The sequence below is a fragment of the Stylophora pistillata genome, chromosome 9, assembly GCF_964205215.1.
Source record: "Stylophora pistillata chromosome 9, jaStyPist1.2, whole genome shotgun sequence".
In the NCBI taxonomy this organism is placed as follows: Eukaryota; Metazoa; Cnidaria; class Anthozoa; order Scleractinia; family Pocilloporidae; genus Stylophora; species Stylophora pistillata.
The window spans coordinates 19,748,542-19,765,200 of record NC_142527.1 but is presented as its reverse complement, the minus strand read 5'-3'; the positions used below and the strand labels follow the sequence as shown (position 1 = coordinate 19,765,200).

Genomic DNA, 16,659 nt, shown 5'->3' with positions numbered 1-16,659 from the left:
GATTGGAGTGGTAGCATCTGCTTTACTCTTCTCAGGACACCAAGGCGTTGATTGACTTTGTTGACAACCGAAGAAACGTGATCTTGCCAAGTCATATTTTGACTGATTGTAAGTCCTAAATACTTAAAAGAGTCAGTTCTTTCTAAGTTATGGTCGTTAATGCAAAGAGAAAGATTCTGAAAAGATTTAAGCTTATGGGTACTACCAAACAAGACAAATTTGCATTTGCTTTCATTGAGGGTAAGGAGATTGTCAAAAAACCACTTGCTATTAAAATGTAGATCGGCATTTAGCCGGATCCTTCGCTGAAACATAAATAACGGTATCGTCAGCACATAACGTTAAGTCACATTCACGTAAACAAGATGGTAAATCATTAACATAAAGAAGAAACAACAAAGGTCCGAGGATGCTTCCTTGCGGGACACCAACAGGTACCGGCTTACTAGAAGAACGAGCATTTCTAACAGCGGTAACTTAGCAACGGTTTTCCAGGTACGACTTAAACCACTCGACTGAGTGATTGGAAAACCCAATCGAGTAGAGTTTCAGAAGGAGTCGCTGATGGTCAACAGTGTCAAATGCTTTAGCCAGGTCCAGAAAGACCGCGCCGGTGAGAGATACTTCATCCATATTACCCAATACAGTGTCGCAAAAGTGAGCAAGTGCGGCATTAGTAGACTTCATCGGGCGGAAACCAAATTGTTTCTGAGTGAGGATGTCATTATCCATTAGGTATTTGTAAACTTGCACATAAACACCTCTCTCAAGGATTTTGCTGATTGTTGGTAGAATAGAAATTGGTCTGTAATTGTTGGGGTCACCTCGATCACCAGATTTAAACAGCGCTGACACTTTACTGCACCTCCAGAGCGAAAGGAAATTGCCAGAGTCCAAAGAACGATTGAATAGAAGAGTTAAGCTATCAGCTATGACGGGGGCGGAATCTTTGAGTAAGCGAGCACTTATCCGATCCAAGCCAATAGCTTTGTTAGTTTTCAGTAGGGCCGGAAAGCTGCTTTAAAGTAAACTGCACATCAAAAGGGTTAAGTTTAAACTTGTTTATATTGTTATTGACATTTGAAGAGCCATGAAGAAAGGATTTCATGCCGGGAAAGAATTTGGCCGCGAGCTTTGAGCCAACAGTAGAGAGGTGGTCGTTTAAAATCTCAGCAATCGTTTTGGGGTCAGAGGTAACAACTCCGTCAGATTCAATACACGACAAAGGAGAAAAATGTTTGCGAGATGTGACTTCGTTAAGTGTTTTCCAAAGTTCAGCAGAGTTGCCACTTTCACTTACCAAAGTTGCTAACTAAAGAAGCGGAGTAATCCCACATGCCGCAGTTCAGACCAGCGGAGTGATGCTGCAATTCATACAGGATTTGATCAAGTTCAAACGAACAAAAGATACTTTCTATCAGAACACTGGCCTTAATAGAACCTTGCGGTAATCCGAGCTGAAAAGACATAAAAACAAAAGAACAAAAAACTTGTTTAAAGAACAATTTTTAAAACTTTGTGACGAGTAGGGAGCAACTAAAAGTCGATAGAATTTTAATCAAGCTAACTCCGGATTCACAACTGCATGCCATACCAAGTAAGCATCATGCACGCTGGTGAGCTAATTCATTTACATTCTTTAGTCATGACCTCAAAAATGATACATTAAAAAAACTCACTCGTTTTTCGTTTATGCATCGGAACTCGTGAATAAAAATAGTTCGTGCGCACTTTCCATAGAATCATCTTTATTTCACGACTTCATATTTTCTTTTCTACTTCCACCTTTTTTTGTCTTGCCTTTTTTTTTATTATTCAGACCCCCCAGGAGACCTTAGTTTAAATTCGGGGTCGTTTGTGTTCGTTCACAAATCACCGCTGAGGCTCTTAAGAGCACGCGTGTCCAAATATTTCCACACACAGTGAGTGGAAGGCACAATTTTTTATACACTTTTCTCCAGCATATCAAAAGGCCTAGACCTTCCATTTAATACGAGCGCCTGACTAAACGCGGACATTTATCTATTTTTACGCACGTTACCCTTTGTTGAGTCCAAACAAAAATATCATTCCACAGCTTCACTTCATTGGATCCTTCAAGCTAAAATTGAGAAGAAAACACTCAGTCACTAAGATGTACTATGTAGCCAACCGGCCAACCTGTACACTCTACAACTAGAATTTAACCACTTTTCCCCCGCAGGCCGGGATACCTTAGTCCACGGCATGTTATCCTGAGAAACTTGGTTGGGCTTAAAGCACTCAGACAGGTTGGTTGTGTGTCGATGGGCAATGAGCGAACATTTCAGTGAATGAAAGTGTATGAGAATAGAAAATTACTTTTACTTATAACTTCCAAAATGAAACATCATATGAGCTGAATTGGGTGGAAACAGGCATGTAAATACGTTGGCTGAATCCATATTTCGAGGGAGCACTTTTCAAGCTCTTCTTTAATGAGCAAATTGTACTTGTGTTATTGTTAAACATCTATACGACAACTAAAGTACGCCATGGTCCATGAAAGATACTGGGAGCAACTTATCAGAAAAGACACAGCTCTCCTGTCCGTCACAACGCCAATGTAGCGGATAAAATAATAAGAAATGTTAGAATGAAAATGCGACAACAAAAGCACTAAATCATTACTTTTCACAAGGGTAAGGGCAGAAGGGCAAGGAAGTCCTTTCCTGCCATAGGGGGTGAGAGCACATGTTCGGTGGAGGTTGCCTATAAAGGTGCGCAATCTTTCTCGACCAAAAAAACAATAGATTACCTTGGGCAAGTAGAAGAAAGGACCATTTCCATCCTTCATCAGAAGTTTGCTGTTGTGGAACATGTGAAGACCAAAATCAAACAGTGGACCAGGAACCACCTTTCCTCCAACCTACAAAGAATTATTACAGACTTATGGCATATCCCAAGTGCAAGATATTCGGCAAGGATTGCCATACCTTGCATTGATAAGTGCAACATCAGAAGAGCAGAAAGGCTCAAGAATAGAATGTCTTCAGTTCACAACATGTCTTTTGAGGGTCAAGGATCATGTCCACACTACTTGATACAAAGCAACACCTAGTCTCCTGAACAGGTTGTTTAAATAAAGTAAAATAAACTAAATAAATCCACTAAATAAAGTAACTTTCCTTAAATTTTCCTTAAAAGGGGATCTCTGGATTTCTGTCTTTTTATGATTTTTTAATTCATTGTGTACATCCACATTAGTTGCTTCTAATATTGGAGAAAGAAAAAATCAAAAGTGGGAAAAAAAAATTGGTAAAAAAAAGATAAGAGAAAAAGGGGGAGATGTGATCTATGGAAAATCTCTTCAGAGGTTGACAGTTATCTTCATCATATAATGATCAACTTTGAGCTTCAGAACTTGCATGCCATGGAAGGGTGCAGTCATGATATTAGTCCTCACCATCATATTAAATTCAAACATGTTCCATGCTCTTGGTCGAAACATGATTACTGGAGCATCAGACATCACTGGAACTCCTTTTAAAAAAATATTTCAACAATTAACATCTGGTAAGTAAAATAATCTGTACTCTGTATATGTAAAGGAAATGATTATAACAAACCACAGATAAATGTGTTAAAATTCACTTAATTGGAAGAATGGTAAATACCCACAACATGAAAAAAAAAAAGAGAATTCCAAATCCTTTCATCCGTAGGCTTCACTTCTGCTACTCTCTCTTGATTTTGACCCTTAACATTAGGAGGAACTCCTCAAGGCAGAGCTCAAGTGCAGGTTCTCCTTTCTTGAACAGCAGCTGATCAATTTAAAACTTCAACATCCCCACCCCCTCCCCTCCCAAGGGCAACCCACAAACATTTGACAATTGCCCATGCCTGGGGGGGTCAGGGAAGAATTTAAACCTTGTCTGGGTGGGGTGGAGAATTTGAACCGGAACTGTCCAGTCTTTCCAGTGGATGTTTTGTCTTTGAGTTATTAACCCTTCAACTCCCACAAGTGATTAACATGCAACTTCTCTCATTTGATACTCATACACTATCTAGCAAACAGGTAAGGAGAATATTAAAACTTATCAGGTAGAAGTTGTTACCGGTACCTTGATTTAACAATAAATCTCGTAACTAATTTACAAGGAAATGTGTAGCAGCTAGAGGGGAGAATTCACAATCAGATCTTAGGAGTTTAAGGGTTAAAGGTACAAAGTCCACTTTTGCAAGCAGGTCATAGGCTCTCAAGAAAATGTCTACAAGAAAGTCATGGTCATAACTATTTCCCTTTGCAAAAAATTGACAATAAAATCTGGTCCTTGGGTGGGCATTTGAATACAATCTTGGCCCTGGGAAACAGGAATTTGAACCAATCAGTCTTCAAAAGTTCAATAACCAGGGTGTTCCCTGAGAGGGGAGCACCCCAAAAAGAGGGGGAATCTTCAAGCATACACCAATAATTATACTGGTAGTTGCATAATCATTGAACATTCATTAACATTTGGAGGATTTTATCATTACTTCTAAGAGTATAAATCACATCATGTAATCAATGACTGCACATCAAGACAGCTGTGTACATGTGTTCCCCTATATTGAATAAGACTTCCAAAATAGTACAATATGACCAAAGCAAAAAAGAAAAGATAGAAAGTGGACATCAAAATCTTAACTTACACTAATGAAGTGTATAATCAAGTGATATTAACTAACCCCTAAGGTTGCCATGTACAAACTGAAAGATGTTGTAAAGGCCTCTCAATTGATTCGACCAAGAAGGACAGTGACCATCATCAAGATCAGTCTGAAAGAAATACATCTATTAGACTACAATAGGTTACCTCTTCAAAGAAACCAGTACTTCTTGGTTCCATTTATTTCCTGGTTACCAACTTGGTCAGAGATTTATCAATATTATGTAGTAAGCCTTCTCCATTCCTAAACAGTTACTTCACATCTCTTCCTATTTTCCTTTCAACTGATACAGAAGATCATTTGATTCAGACCTTCTTCAGTCAATTCTTCACACTTTCTACCCTTTCTTGCATATCAATCTTGATTCCCCCCACCATCCTCCCTCAGTTCTTTATCCCCTTAATTCCTCCTTCTTCCTTACTCATTCATTTTATTCCTCCCCTTTTCCCTCCCCTTCCTACCCAGTCTCTCTGAAATATTTTCTTCGCACCTCATCAAGTTTCCTCTGTTCCATCATTTCTTAACCCCTAATAACTGCCATGAGTGACCAAGACAGAATTTCTCTGTACAATATCAATACAATTAAAAGCAGACAAATGATGAGAATAAAGGAAAATTTCAGCTTGGAGTTTATTAGTTGATCCAATACCAAATTCTCCGAGCTGACATCATAAGAATTGTATGTAAGTAAGGAGAATTGATAATGTGATCTGGGAGTGAAAGGTTTGATTAGAAGCAAACCACTGAGCAGTGCATAAAGGGTGAAAGTTTCTAAAGAAACTGTGGGGCTGTGTTGGTGGGGGTAACAAGGTAATTTGGTATATCAGTTGAGTTGAAATTGTAAATTGGCCACTGTAACAAGTTAAAACGCTGATGTTTCGAGCATTATCCCTTTGTCAGAGCAAATGACAAAGGGCTAATGCTTGAAACGCCAGCTTACCGTAGTTATTCGACTATAAGCCGACCTTGGCTATAAGCCGAGACCCTAAACTCGCGAGACATGATAGTCGGTGCAAACTTTACGAAAAAAATCGGAAAAATATCGCCTATAAGCCGAGACCACATTCAGATAATTCTGTTCTCCAACAAACTGAAATGATCGCAAAATTTTCAAAACAGAAAATAGTTTCAATGTAGTATTGCCGTTGAAAACACATTCCGAGATAACCAGAGAGTACAGTCATCAGTGACATCAGTGAGTCGCTAGAGGAAAGATCAAGGAAATGTCTTTAATGGAGAGCTCGAGATGTCAGCGAAACGCACAAAGATGGGCCGTTACACTCAGAGATATCCGCGGTTGAATGAGAGATTACTTGATTAGTTTACAGAGCAGAGAAGCCAAGATTAGTTTTCTTTTTACGTGATCGCAAATTTCAACACCGTAACATGTGACGATCGACGTGTTTGTTTACCAATCGTGGGAATGGGCAATTCTGATTGGTCGGTTTCGAAAATTTTAAAACACTTTCGCAGGCTCTGTACACTCATTCAAAACCTGCAGAATCTCTGATACTCCAGACGGCATGGAAGATGAACCAACCTACTCGGAATAAACGGCAGAACTAGCAGATGAGGAGATAGACGACGAATTCCACGCCGACACTGAGGACGAACAATAAGCCGTATTTACTACGCGCCGAAAACAACAAACCGCTCCTTTGGAAGCAACCACACATTTAAAGTCAATGACCAACTTCAACTTGTTTTGCTATTTACTTCTGCATGCAATATCTCGGCTTATAGATGAATATATCTATGTTTCTTTTGAATTTGCTGTTTCGAAAAAATTGTGTTTGGAAAAACACTCGGCTATAAGCCGAGAACCCTTCTCCAGCTAAAATTTTCGAGATTTTGGTAAAGTTTTGTGAAAAAATCGCTCGGCTTAAAGTCGAATAACTATGGTAGTTCATATACCAATTGAAACCACTTAGCAGTGTACCTGAATGCCACAAGCTGGTGAATTTAGAGCCTTGGTGAACATTTCAGTATCAGCAGGGGAGATGTCTCCAAGATCAACTGCCCTGCACTGCAACCTGGGAGGGACAGGTGACACCCTCCAAGTTTTATCCCTAACCTGTACACTTTGTGGTTGGAAGAATGGTAATTCTCCTGAGTCATTTAGAGTCAGTTTTCTGATGCTGCGATATCTTAGCATCTATATGTGCAGAGAAATCATTAAAAAATAATCAGTTCTCTAAAAGGTAAAAAAGACTGAAAGATTAAAGATGCAAGACTACATGTAATGCCTCATTACAAGATACAAAAACACTCAGTTCATGTATATTTAAATTTTCAAGTAATTCCATGGGACCCTGGGGAGAATTGTGCTCTGCTTCAATTGATGTTTCTAAACTTTTACTGGGCATAAAGGTTAAATAAAATGTTTCCCTCATGAATACATAATATGCATGCAAAGCCAGTTCAACTTATGGGACAGGGTTTGGTGGATGGTCAGTCAAACTAATAATTAAAAATTAATGATCAGATGCAATCTCTCTTCAAATTTGTTCAGAGCTAGGAACATTTCTGATCTTCTTACAAAACTCAAAATGACAACACCTACCTGTTCAACATTGCTATCAAACTGTCTGACAAGCTCAACAATAAAAATTATGGCATGCGGAGTGAGAAGGGTTTGATATTCCACTTCATTACATGATGGTGGACCAGATAGCTCCACATCAAGTATTCCATGCTGAAACAGAATTAATAAGACAGCATATACATATGAAAAACTTCTGGATGGTACATCAATCTTACATCTTTTAAAATAACATGTTTTAAAAGCCAGGCATTTCATGATTATGAAGCTACTCATTTTCAGCTACCAGCAGAAAAATCAAGGGCTGATTGCTCTTTTGAAAATTTTATGTCCTTGATTCCATTTTACATAAAACCACTTTCTAACATATACAGATTGTTCTAGTGCCATGAAATGCCAGTTTTGAAAATGCAGTGAATGAAACCTGGATAAACACACTTGAAAAATATCACCTTTATTTTTTCACCTTACATCAGTCGGCCAATCAGCCAAATGATTTCAATGCTGATGTCACTTATTTGTATGAGATTTTGAATAACTTTAACTGTGCCCATCAACTCTGGAAAGAGTTTGCATGCAAGGCCTTAATTTCTTAGTTTTTAATTCCACCTTATCCTAATACAAAATTTAGTCGTGGTTCATAACCAATGAATTGAGGATAATTCAGAGATTTTAAAAAAAAGAGCAATCAGCCCTTGATTGTTTTGTAGCTGAAAATGAGTATCTCTATAATCATAAACATAACAATTACCTTGTTATACTGACCCCCACCAACACTGAGGCACAGCTTCCTTAGAAACTTGCCCCCCTTCTTCAAGAGCACTAAGTCTTATTTTATGAATTTTTATTGATAAAATTTTATCTGATTCAGCTCTAAAGTTTCAATTTTTTAAAGCTTCAATAACTTATCGATAATTATGTATCTCCTAGTTTAGCCAGCAGTGAGAAAAGTGCTCCTAAACAGTTCCCCCTTGACCATTACCATATGATTCGATAAATCCCCACGATCTTATTGAAAGTGGGCTGACCTTGTCTCGATCAGATTTATCTTACGATAGTAAACGTCAAATGATGATCTAACCAGGTCGATTATCGTATTAAAAACGACTCTACATTAAAAACATTATTCTTCGACTCAGCTTATCAGGAAAATCATTTTACTGAATGCAATAAATAATTCAGGATATTGTCTTACGGGGGATCGTACAAACATGTAGTTGAACGATACTTGCCTGTCGCAAATTGACCAAAAGAGATTGCCGATATTTTTCCCCGAGCGACAAACTTGGCTGAAGATGGCCTGAAATTGCGGAAAGTCGCTTATCCGCTGCCATTTGCTTTTAAAACATTTTCCTACTAAGACTCTCCGATTCTGTAAAGCCTACCGGGGGCTAAACGGTCGGCTAAACCACTGCAAAGTATACACGTTTGGGCGAAAATAGTCAGGCGTTACAGAATATATAGTTCCCAGTTTACGCGCGGTAGGTTTTCCCAGGAAAGGTTGAAGCACCATGCAAATTCGAAGTCGCATGCGCTATGTGCTATTTTCGGAACGAAAAGAGGAGGGTCTCGCTTTTAGCTTCGGTTTTCTCTCAGAGTATTTAAATTTTTCTTTCAAGACTTACGAGAAATTTTTCCTCTCTATAACCATCCGTGCCCAAACCTCTAATAAACCGCTGCAACGATAAAAGCATGGTTTGTCATGTTTCTAATGTTGTTTGTCATGCGAAGTAATAAGGACCTCCGTGTAATGGCGCTAAAGGAGTTTCAGGACAAGGATTACGAAGATGTGTTAAAACGGCCTGTGTTTTGTCCAGACTGTTACGACACAAAAATGAAGAGCTAAAGTACTACTGTAAGAACTGCAAAACAGCTGTTTGCCAAAATGATGTGCGTGAAATAAAATCTGTGTGACTTTAAACCACAGTGGCCACGCTTTTGAACACATAGATGATGCGGCTGAAAAACAGAAGGTCGAGATTAAATCACTGATTAAACAGCAGAAGCGAAATTTGGAAGTAAAGGTAAAATCGACGAGGAGACTGGAGGCAAATTGTGGCTCACTGGAGGGAAAAGCGGTGACTGTTTCGAGGGAAGTTGAAGAGTTAGTTAATTTGATTAACTTATAGAGCTGAAAAGGAGAGAAATGCTGATAAAGGCGGAAGAACAGACAAGAAAATCTATTAAAAATATCGAAGATTAAATCTCTGAGTTTTCGGAACAGACAGAATTGATTGCATCATCTTTACAGGAGGTTGATAAGCTCCTATTAACAAGTACAAACGTCGAAGTCTTTCAGTTGAGGAAGTCGATAGAGACAATCTTCAAGGGATTTCCAAAGAGTACCAGAGAGAACAGTCTGCAACTTTTAGATTTTTCAGAGAATGGAATGCTTTTATACGCTATTAAGACCCAAGAAATTGGTTCTTTGACGTTGAGAGACCCAAACCAACATGTTTCACCTCCCTACCATTTAGTCTCTTCCTCAAAAAGGAGAGGTTTGACACACAGAGATCGCGAATGGTTGAACTTAAACTGAGCCAGTTTTCTCACTTGAAATTAATTCCACCTTCCCTCCAAGTGCTCAAGTGAGATGATGACAACAATTGGTTGGGAAGAAAATATTTCTCGGAAACTATAAAGACAAAGTAGAAACTTTCAAGGCCATCGATCTTAAATACCATGGAGCACTTTCCTTAATATTTGGCATGTCACTGTTTAACAAATCTAGACAAACAGGAAGCGGAAGTTTCGTAATTGAAAGCTGCAAATAAATTAAAGGCTGGTTAGTCTTCATAATATTATTTTTCAATTTTTTCTTTCTCAAAATAAAATCAGCTGCAATTTCTAAAACCCGAATCTGAATTCTACACAAATTTTAGCTGTATCGGTTAGCCTAACAGGATTCATCCAAACAGCCATGATTTATTTGCTGGGGTTAGTTTTCATTTTTTTATAAGATATTGAATAGATAAATTTAATAATGATTATCAACTCCAGTGACTGTTTGTCGAGAATGGCTTAATTTCTTGTTTTTGTTTTTGTTTGTTTGTTTTTTTCCGGCTCCCTGATCCTTATTCTAATTATGTGGGGTCCATATCTTTTTACTTAACATGCATCAGTCTGGCCATGGTGTTTGCTCCTCTACTATTGCAACCAACCACTCCAAAGCTCCTGTTATACAAGCTGGAGGGTTTGCAATGAATGATCCTTCTGCCAGTCACCCTCTAGGAAGTATCAGCCCCTGCAAGTTTAGAGACACATTTTGATCTGAGACAGGCTCTAATCATCAGAATGTCGTAGAACATTAGTTATAATCCTGGTCACAAATGATATATAGTTTGGCCCAAAGCTATGCAAAAACTGTAGTTTTTCCTTTTTTAATTCTGACAAATTAACTTAAGTATCACATTCTTACTTGAAAGATGAAAAGACTCAAGAATATATCCTTTTTAAAGCTGTTGTGTAAAAATAATTTTGTTACATGTAGGTGCTTTTCGAGGATCACACTTTAACTTAGTCTTATCATTTAATGCCTTTGTTAAGTTTTCTCTGATTTGCCTCTATAGGTGTACATGTAAAGCTTCAAAAACTTACCTGTGTTTACTCATCTCTCCTAAATCTGTTACTAATACTAAATTATTTCCTTTCATATGGTTCACTTAACTATAAACTGGTGGTCTCACCACACAGATATCTACCGGTAGTCATCGATGTCAGACAATGATCATAGAAGCATGTCAAGGAATCTAAAAGAAAACTTCAGTCTACACTCTCTATCTAACCTCTCTTACCAGATAAAATTTGTTTTGTTTTCGGTTTTCATCAAAAGTAAATAACGGGTTTTCTTCGATCTGAGCGGCAAGATATATGCGCATCCAATGACTGATCTCGAATAGCCGCGAAACCTCTGTACACTCCACTTGTCTCCACTGTATCGGATCGATTAGGGTTCTGATAACTGGGATGTGAATTTTTTTTTTCGGTTTTGACAGTTTTTCATGCGGCTTTTGGTTTTGATCGAATGTTTTTGCGGTTTTGGATTATCTTTCCTACGGTTTTTCGGTTTCTTATAGACCCCATTGTCCCCCTCCGGTACCGTTTCCAATTTTCGCTCCATTTTTCCCAGAAAACACAATGCATCTTTGAAGACGATCCCAACTGTTTCACACAGAATGCGAACGCCTTGAAATTGGTGATAGTGAAATTTCTATTAAGGGATACTCAATTGTGCGTAAAGACCAACAGGATTCGTCGAAAGCTTGCGGAGGTGGAGTTCTTATTTATGTCAGAGACGGTATTCCAATTATTCGCCAAACTGAATTTGTGGATGATAACTTTGTATGTCTCTGGATCGAAATCAACAGACGTTCTTGCAAGCCCATGGCTGTTAGTGTTGTGTGATAGACCGGGCTATTTGAACATCGAAGGTTTTACTAAAGCTCTGACACGTATTTTGGATAGAATATACTTGGATAAAGTTGAAACAATCATCCTTGGCGATTTTAATGTTGATTATTCAGCAAAAAGAAATCCCTTACTACGTCGCAGTTTGGATAAATTTGCACTTTCATTCCATTTAACACAGATGATTTCCAAGCCCACTAGAGTCACGGACGCATTCAAAAGTACAATAGACTTGATTTTAGTCAACAACACCCACAAAATAGTTCAGTGTGATGTTTTAGATTCGAGCATTAGTGATCATAATGTAATCTTTTGCGTGGCGAAAGGAGGCGTTAAGAAACTACCGCCAAAGGTATTTGAATATAGGTCTTTCAAAAGCTATGACAAGAATGTTGCATAATCAGCAATTCACGCCGCCATTTACGTTTTATCACAACAGAATCGTTGCTAATTAGTGTACGTTGTAGTGTGACCGTAGTTATATGCAAAATGCCAGCAGGTATGAAACTCGTGAATTTTGGCCCTACATTTTTATTACTTGGATTAGTGCGTGCGCGAATAAAGAACTTCGTTTTTACAGAACCGAGTAGTTGACATGGTGTCAGGATTTAACAAACCCAGCCAAGACTAACGTCGACAGCGATCACCGCCAGCTTTTCGAAACATCAACTCTCTCAATCTACAATGGCTGAATTGGAGCATTTAACAGCGCCAAAAGGAAACTTTACGTCGGGCCCCGAATATTACTAAAAGTGCTTGGATTGGGTTGAGGAATGCGAACTTTTTTTGAATGGTCCGCTAGCTTCGAAGAGCAAAGCTGTGAAAGCAAATTATGTTCTCATTTGGGCAGGAAAAGCTGGAAGAACACACGACATTAAGTCACTGAATCTCACCACGGAAGAGAAGGGAGATCCAAGCGTGTTGTTTAAAAAGATCGTAGAGTGGACAAAGCCGAAATCCAATGCACTCGCAGCCGCATCAAACCTCCGCCGCCTGGAGCAAGGTGATCTTAGCCTTGCAGAGTACATTGACAAAGCCACTATTCTGTACGACCAGTGTGAATATCCACCAGAAGCCCGCGACCGACTACTTCCGGATGCAATATTTATTGGACTACGCTCCAAAGAGGCATATTACAAATGTATTGAAAAGGTTCCGAATTGACGCTAGAAGAGGCAATAGAAATTGCTCAGAATCAGGACGCCACAACACACCAAGTTGGTTATATGCGACCGGAATTCAAAGGCAAACCACTACAAATGGAAGTTCATAAACTCCAAGGAAACAGGCAATCAAGAGCCAACCGGAATAGACAGCAGCAACAAAGACCAGCTTCCAGTGATCAGAAACGGGGAAGGTCAAAGAGGGAAACTTGTTTCTATTGTAAAGCGAAACCGTCACATCCCAAAAGTGAGTGTCCCGCAAAGAAGGCAAAGTGCTTCAAGTGTGGGAAGGAAGGGCATTACGCTTCCGTTTGCAAATCAAAGAATAGAGACGCACGTGTCAATGAGTTAGAAGTCAAATCTACAACAGCTTCTGAGTGCACGGACTGCGTACTGAATGAACACGAGCCAGTTTACTTCAACGCGCCTATTCATCACCTCAAGACAGTAACAGTAGAAAGTCTCAATCATCCAAAATCAGAACCTCACATTCGCCCGCTATGGCTCAGCCAAGAATTTTCATCACAAATTTTTCAGATTGACTGCGAGGCTGATACCGGACCAAGTTGTAATATACTGCCGTTGTACAAGGCTAAAGCACTCTTCGGAAACGACTTGAAGTTGGGCAAACCAACCGTGAATCTCAAGGGCTACAATGACAGTCCAGTAGAAAACCTTGGTTCCTGCATTATGTACCTTTACCATGGTAACAAGATATTCAGAGTTTGTGCGAAGTCGCAGACAGCAAAGGTCATATGATCCTAGGAAGAAAGCAAGCGTTAATCATGGAATACGTCAGTTTCCCTGAAATCCAGAAACCTGGTGTCCAAGCTAAAACAGATAGGTCTATCAAAACAATCGTGGAAGAGCCCGCGAAAACCACTAACGGTCCAGTAATTCCAAGAGTTGAGAAATGCACTGATCCAGTGGTACCAGTGATCCAAAGCAGCACTAAAGAGAAGATAACTATTAATGGAAAGACACACTCATTGCCCACCACTAAGGATTACTTACTGCAGGAATATGGCGATGTGTTTCAAGGCATAGGAACTTTACCAGGTGGACCTTATCGTATCCAGTTAAAGGAAGGCTAAAACCCCGTTCAACACCCACCGCGCCAAGTTGCAGTCAGCCTAAAACCACCCTATAAAGCAGAATTGGAGAGATTTACACAGCTTGGAGTCATTAAAGAAGTAAGGGAGCACACTGAGTGGATTAACTCGATTGTTCCAATTAAGAAACCAGATGGTTCCTTACGGCAATGTCTTGATCCAAAAGATCTCAACCGAGCGATAAAGAGAAATCAGTGGTACAGCAGAACAGTCGATGACATCCTACCGGAATTAGCAAATTCGAAGTATTTCAGCTTGCTTGACGCGAAATCGGGATATTGGCATGTCTCTCTTGACAAGGAAAGCAGTTACCTGACAACTTTCAATACACCCTGGGGCAAGTACCGATGGCTACGCCTACCCTTTGGGCTAAAGGTATCAGGAGATGTCTTTCAGGAAAGAATCGACAAAGTACTAAAAAGTGTCCCCAATAGCGTTGGAATCGTTGACGATATCCTTTGCCACGGCAACGAAGAAACTACCCGTGACGTTGCAGTTATCACCCTGCTAGAAACAGTGAGAGTTAAAAATCTCACTTTCAATGCAAACAAATTTGTGTTCAAGTCTCAAGATTGTACATTATTCGGAGGCAATCTTACCCCAGCCGGGTACAAGATGGACCCCCAAAAAGTGTAAGCCATCACAGAGATGAAACCACCAGACAACCTTCAAGATCTGCAAAGCTTCCTAGGACTGGTAAACTACTTAAACCGGTTCAGTCCAGCACTGGCAGATTTAACAGCACCGCTTAGAACCCTCTGTAAGAAGGACACTCTCTTTACCTGGGAAAGCTCACAACAAATAGCATTCGAGGCTATCAAGAAAGAGATTACAAGTGCACCAGTATTGGCATACTTTGATCAGTCTAGTGCTAGCACTATTCAGTCAGACGCATCCAAGAAAGGATTAGGAGCAGTTCTACTCCAAGATGATAAGCCTATGATCTACGCATCAAGAGCCGTCACAGAGACGGAACAATCTTACTCTAACATTGAACGAGAGCTGCTCAGTGTTGTTTTTGCTCTTGAAAGATTTCATCATTATGTGTATGGATACACAGCGACGGTGAAAACAGATCACAAACCATTGGTCACCGTGTGGAAGAAATCCATAGTGTGTAACTCACCACGCCTTCAGAGGCTATTGCTGAGACTATCTCAGTATGACGTAAACATTGAATACCTGAAAGGAAAGGATAATGTCGTAGCTGACGCACTGTCCAAAGTATCTCCTCAACCAACACCTAAAGAAGGAGAAGACGAGGAAGATTTCATCCCAGTTCACATGCTCACAGAGGATATCTCCGCCGATTCTACGAGAGTTGGAGATTTCAGACACGCAACTGCAGAAGACACTATTTCCGGCTTACTGATGCAAGTGGTAGCAAATGGATGGCCTGAATTAAAGAAAGGTTGCCACCCACTTCTTGTAGACTATTGGAGCTACAGAGAAGAGATCAGCGCAGAGAGTGGTCTATTGTTCAAAGGCCATCGACTCATAGTTCCTGAGAAATTGTGTGGCAGAGTCCTCCAAACCATCCACGAGGGTCATTTTGGTTTTGAGAAGATGCAACTAAGAGCCCGAGAAGCAGTATTCTGGCCAGGAATAACCTCAGATTTACTACAGGCAGCACAGGGTTGTGAATTTTTCCAGACGTTCTCAACAACGCGAGACAATGTTGCCCCATGAAGTTCCTCAAGGACCTTGGGAGAAGTTAGGAATTGATTTCTTGGAGTTTCAGTCTACTACCTACCTCCTGATAGCAGACTACTACAGTAGGTTTCCCGTGATCCGGAAGGTCCGCAGCACCAATGCGAACACTACCACCGAGATTTTGAAGCAAGTGTTTAGCGAATATGGAGTACCTCAAACCGTTATGACAGACAACGGTCCCCCGTTCTCGTCGAAGGAATTTTCAGCCTTTGCAAACCAATATCGCTTTGACCACATTACCTCTAGCCCTCGTTACCCGCAGAGTAATGGTTTTATCGAACGTATGGTGCAGACGGTCAAGCAGTGCATGAGAAAATGTGCAGCCGTAGGACATGATCCAAATTTAGCTATGTTGGTCTACAGAGCCACACCCCTTACTACCAGCATACCGTCACCTGCAGAGCTATTGAATGGACGAAAGTACAGAGCATTACTTCCAACCAAATCCCCTATCCAGAATCCTCATTACCAGGTTGTCCGAGAGCAAATGGTGCAAGACAAGAACAAAGTCTGCGAACACTACAACAAAACTGCGAGGGATCTACCTTTATTGCCACAAAATCAGAGAGTGTACGTACAGGTTCACCCCCGATATAACTAGTGGACTCCAGCAACCGTTACCAAAACGCCAGTAACGTCTCAAACGAGATCGAACGGTGTCGAAACTACTAAGGGAGCCCAGTCAGTGAGGAATCGTCGCTTCATTCATCCAGCACAAGAAATTACTCCCGTTCCTGCCGATAGTATTAAGCGTGGCGATAATAGTAGCAGTGAACGACCAAGACGTGTGATTACAAGACCTACAAGACTTACAGAGACAATTTAATTACTTTCAATGTTTTCAGTTAAGGCCTAAGTTTTTTTTTATTAGAGGGGAGATGTTGCATAATCAGCAATTCACGCCGCCATTTACGTTTATCACAACAGAATCGTTGCTTATTAGTGTACATCGTAGTTTGACCGTAATTATATGCAAAATGCCCGCAGGTGTAAAACTCGTGAATTTTGGCCCTACATTTTTATTACTTGGATTGGTGTGTGCGCGAATAAAGAA

The 16,659-nt window shown here is 40.0% G+C and overlaps 1 protein-coding gene and 1 pseudogene across 1 annotated transcript in view; one reads left to right on the top strand and one right to left on the bottom strand.

The window, feature by feature from the left end:
* LOC111338689 (ureidoglycolate lyase-like) overlaps window positions 1–9,280 on the bottom strand; it is a 16,056-nt gene extending 6,776 nt beyond the window's left edge. The window contains exons 1-8 of the mRNA XM_088732178.1: window positions 8,443–9,280; window positions 7,232–7,363; window positions 6,608–6,823; window positions 4,687–4,777; window positions 3,425–3,501; window positions 2,777–2,887; window positions 2,042–2,101; window positions 1,301–1,457 (exon numbers count right to left, since the gene is read on the bottom strand). Of these exons, the coding sequence (XP_088588304.1) occupies window positions 1,301–1,457; window positions 2,042–2,101; window positions 2,777–2,887; window positions 3,425–3,501; window positions 4,687–4,777; window positions 6,608–6,823; window positions 7,232–7,363; window positions 8,443–8,544 (946 nt within the window). The 5' untranslated portion in view covers window positions 8,545–9,280. The remainder of the gene's footprint in view (window positions 1–1,300; window positions 1,458–2,041; window positions 2,102–2,776; window positions 2,888–3,424; window positions 3,502–4,686; window positions 4,778–6,607; window positions 6,824–7,231; window positions 7,364–8,442) is intronic.
* A 3,021-nt stretch (window positions 9,281–12,301) lies between these two features.
* On the top strand, window positions 12,302–13,439 carry LOC148723696 (uncharacterized; annotated as a pseudogene).
* Window positions 13,440–16,659: the final 3,220 nt, after the last annotated feature.